A 4326-nucleotide genomic window follows, 5' to 3' on the forward strand; every position below is an offset into this window, starting at 1 on the left:
ACAAGGAAGTTATGAGGAGTCAAAATAAGACTGAATGGCTGAAAGCCATGGATGATGAGATGAAATCTCTTCATTATAATCATACTTGGGAACTGATCAAGAAACCTGCTGGGGCAAGGTTAGTCAGCTGTAAATGGATTTTCAAAGTTAAGGAAGGAATTGAAGGAGTGACGTCGAAAAGATACAAGGCAAGGTTAGTTGCAAGGGGTTTCACTCATAAAGAAGGTGTCGACTTCAATGATGTGTTTTCTCCTGTTGTGAAGCATAGGTCCATTCGAATGTTGCTTGCCATGGTGGCACAGTTCGATCTTGAACTGGAACAGATGGATGTGAAGACTGCGTTCTTGTATGGTGATCTAGATGAAACGATCCTGATGAGGCAACCTGAAGGGTATGTCGAAAAGGGGAAGGAAGATTATGTGTGCAAGTTAAAGAGATCTTTGTATGGGCTGAAACAATCTCCTCGACAGTGGAATAGGAGATTCGACAAGTTCATGGCACGCACAAGTTTCATTAGAAGTCAGTTCGACCACTACGTTTACTTCAGATTTCGACCTGTGAATACAGAAGAAGCACTCAAGAAGAAAGTCTGGCTGAAGACCATGAAAGAAGAACTTGAGGCTATAGAAAGAAACAGAAATTGAGAGTTGACTGAGCTTCCAAAGGAGAAGAAAGTCATCAACGTAGATGGATTTTCAAGGTGAAATTGAAGTCAGATGGATGAATAGGCAAACACAAAGTAAGGTTAGTTGCTAGAGAATTTCTACATAAATATAATTTTGACTACTTTGAAGTGTTTGATCCTGTAGCAAGACATGAAACAATCAGATTGGTGATTGCTACTTATGCAAATAGAAATTGGTCTCTGATGCATTTAGATGTGAAATCTGCATTTCTAAACGGTCCGTTACAAAAAGAGGTATACGTGTTACAATCCTGCAAATTTTACTTTTAAAATTAATTAAATAATTAATGTATCTGATCAATATATATAAATCAATATATATAAATCAAATATAAATCAATATATAAAAATTAAATATATTAATTGTGTAATGAATTTAAAAAGTAAAATTTGCTTATAATTTATTACAAACAAATTTTTGGGCTTTGTTAGAATGCTTTGTAAAAATTATTGCGAACCTATTCATAAATGACAAATATTATTATGAAATTAAAAAAAAGGATAGATATTGAAGAGAATATGATAGTTTAGAGACTAAATTGATAATTTATTCTAAAGTTAAAAGAGTGATAAAAATTGGAATTCACACATGTTGCAGTAGACAAAAACAAAAGGATGTAGAGGCTGCTGCAAACAAGTTATTGTGAAGTGAGATGTATGAAAACAAGTCATTGTAAATTTCAGTTTTTTTGGTATCTTTATTTCCCCATTCTTGTGATAATTTTTTAGTTCCATTCGTTTTTTTTCTTCATACATGGCGTTTTTTATTTCAATATTTATTTATAAAGGAAAAAGGAGATAAATGATTTCATATTTGATATTATATAATCTCCACTCTTTAACTTTAAAAGATAGGGTTGCCTAGAACAAATATCTCAATTTGTAACCAATCGTTAGTTGCAACTATAGATTTTGGCCTTATTTGAAAGGTTCTTAATTATAGTCAATGAATTTTATTTGACTAAGCTTATTGTGAACAAAACACGAAGCTTCTTAGAAATAATCTCATTATTATTCTAATAGTAACTTGTTTTAATTTCAAAACAAGAACTTGTTCTCATATATCTCACTTCACAATAACCTCTGAAACCCTTTGCTGTTTTCTTTCTGGTTTGAAGCTAAGAGACATCCTTTCTGATCTACTGCAACATGGGTGAGTTCCACTTTCTTCCTTTCATTTAATTTTGTTTAACTTAATATACAATGTTGACAACTATTTGCTGACTTAGATGTTTCATGTTGGTAACATTTTGCAGCAGCAAATATTAGGTGTGCACTTCTTCGATGTAGCGTTCTTGTTCGTACTAAGGCGGAACAGATGGTGTCCGAGGAAGTTAATGAAAAACAATATGTATTGAATAAGATTCGCGAAGTCTTTAAGGATGTTGGAAAAGAAATGTATAGGTTGGTTTCAAATCGACATCTTGTGCGACTAAAAGTTGAAGCAACTGATCGTAAAACTGATAAGGTCAGTGATGATGTTTTTGTGTGGCTAAAAGAAACAGACATAGTCATACAAGAGGTGGAGAATGTCACATTACAAGCAAGAAGAACACAGCAATGGAATCCGCTTATAAAATTGCTGAAAAAAATAACAACACTCAATATGAAAAGCGAGTTTGAACCGTTTTCAATTCCGATTCCAAGTTTAGAGCACTTCTCTTCAGGAAATATTGTTTGTTTTAAGTCTAGAGAAAAGGCTTCAGATCAACTTTTAGCGGCCTTGCAAGACGATAATTGTTCGATGATTGGATTATACGGAAGGCAGGGATCCGGTAAAACAACATTGGTGAAAGCAGTGGGCGAGAAAGGTAAGTTTTTAAAGATTTTTGATGAAGTTTTATTTGCCACAGTGTCCCAAAATGCAAATATCAAAACGATGCAAGAGGAAATTGCTGATTCGTTGGATATAAGCTTTGATAAAAACAGTGAAGCCGGAAGAGCAAGAAGAATATTCTCCACAATAGAAAGTATGAATCGTCCAATTCTAGTTATTTTTGATGATGTTCAAGTGAAATTTGATCCAGAGGATGTAGGTATTCCTTGTAATAGTAATCTATGCAAGATCCTTTTGACTACACGTGATCGGGAAGATTGTGATAAGATGTACTCTCAAAGAAATATTCAACTTGATTCCTTATCTAAAGAAGAAGCTTGGACTTTGTTTGAAAAACATTCGGGCATTCATGACGAGGAGTGCTCCTCCTCGTTCGACTTATTGAATGTCGCACATGAAGTTGCTTTTGAGTGTGAAGGGATGCCTAAATTGATTAAAGATGTGGCATCTTCTTTAAGAAGTAAATCAATTGATGAATGGAAAGCATCGCTAGAGAGTCTTAAACATTCAATGGCCAAATGGCAAATTTTTCTTAGTTTTAGAGGAGAAGATACGCGCTACTCTTTTACAGGTTCTCTTTCTCAAGCTTTATGTCAAGGGGGATTCAAGACCTTTATGGATGATGGAGGATTGCAAACTGGAGACCAAATTTCACCATCTCTTCTAAATGCCATTGAAGCATCCAGACTTTCGATTATTGTCTTATCTGAAAACTATGCAAATTCCACATGGTGTCTTGATGAACTTGTCAAGATTCTCGAGTGCAAGAAATTGAAGAATCAATTGGTTTGGCCAATATTTTACAAAGTGGATCCATCTGATATCAGACATATGAGAAAATGTTTTGGAAAAGACATGGCTCGACATGAAAATATATTTGGAATTGATTCTGAGAGAGTGCAAAAATGGAAGTCAGCTTTAAGTGAAGTGTGCAATTTGTCTGGAAAAGCTTATACAACTGGGTACGAATATGAATTTATTCAAAAGATTGTAGAAGATGCCAATCACATTAGAAGTCGTTTGCATATACGAAACATATAGATATGTGCCAATCATGTTAAAACACCATTTTGTTTGGCAATGGTTTCTTATATGAAAAAAATATGTGGAAATATATTAGTAGTTGAAAATAATTTGATGTAGGAAGGCTTTAAGCCATCTGAATTTGTTTTATTCCAAAAATAGAATTTTAATATTTTTTATAACTTTTTATTTTATTTTTGTTTTGGATTAAAAGTTTCTTAGAGTTTTTTTTTTCTTTCAATTTTATTTACGTTTTGGATTAAAAGTCTAATTATATTTCTTTGCTTCTACATTTAAACGCTTTTGGCATGAGTCAAATATCATCTTTTGATATAATAAAGTTCAGTATTTTCTTTATCGAGTGGATTCCAGAGTTTACCTGATAGGTTTTGCACTTGCAATCTTATGTTCTCATTTTAGGTTTAGCGCTTACTAATTCTTAGTGTTTACGACTGCGTCAGGTGGAATTAGAGCAGATTTTCTCCTTTTTCTTTTTGTAACTTGATCAGCCATGAGAGATCAACCGGTGACCAGAGCATATCTTGAAGGAATTACCGCGACTATAACTGCTTTGACTGAATAGATGGCGAAATTTGCAAATCAGATGAACAACACAAACAACAATGAGAATTAGTAAAGAGACACATGAAGAGAACAGGTTAGGGTTCTGCAGGGTGGAAACAACCATCGTGCTGGCATTGCTGAAAATTTGAGTTATGAATAAGAAAAACCCTACAAAAAAGAGGTAGTTGATCATGAGAATCGACATAACCATGATTAT

The 4326-nt window shown here is 33.7% G+C and overlaps 1 protein-coding gene across 1 annotated transcript; it reads left to right on the forward strand.

Annotated features, from left to right (window-relative positions):
* The first annotated feature begins 1669 nt into the window (after positions 1–1669).
* On the forward strand, positions 1670–3714 carry LOC131633611 (probable disease resistance protein At1g52660). The gene is made up of 2 exons (XM_058904313.1): positions 1670–1838; positions 1942–3714. The coding sequence occupies exons 1-2, from the start codon at positions 1835–1837 to the stop codon at positions 3561–3563; spliced, it is 1626 nt and encodes a 541-aa protein (XP_058760296.1). The 5' UTR covers positions 1670–1834; the 3' UTR covers positions 3564–3714.
* The last annotated feature ends 612 nt before the right edge of the window (positions 3715–4326 follow it).

This window comes from Vicia villosa, unplaced genomic scaffold (genome assembly GCF_029867415.1).
Source record: "Vicia villosa cultivar HV-30 ecotype Madison, WI unplaced genomic scaffold, Vvil1.0 ctg.001147F_1_1_1, whole genome shotgun sequence".
Classification (NCBI taxonomy): domain Eukaryota; kingdom Viridiplantae; phylum Streptophyta; class Magnoliopsida; order Fabales; family Fabaceae; genus Vicia; species Vicia villosa.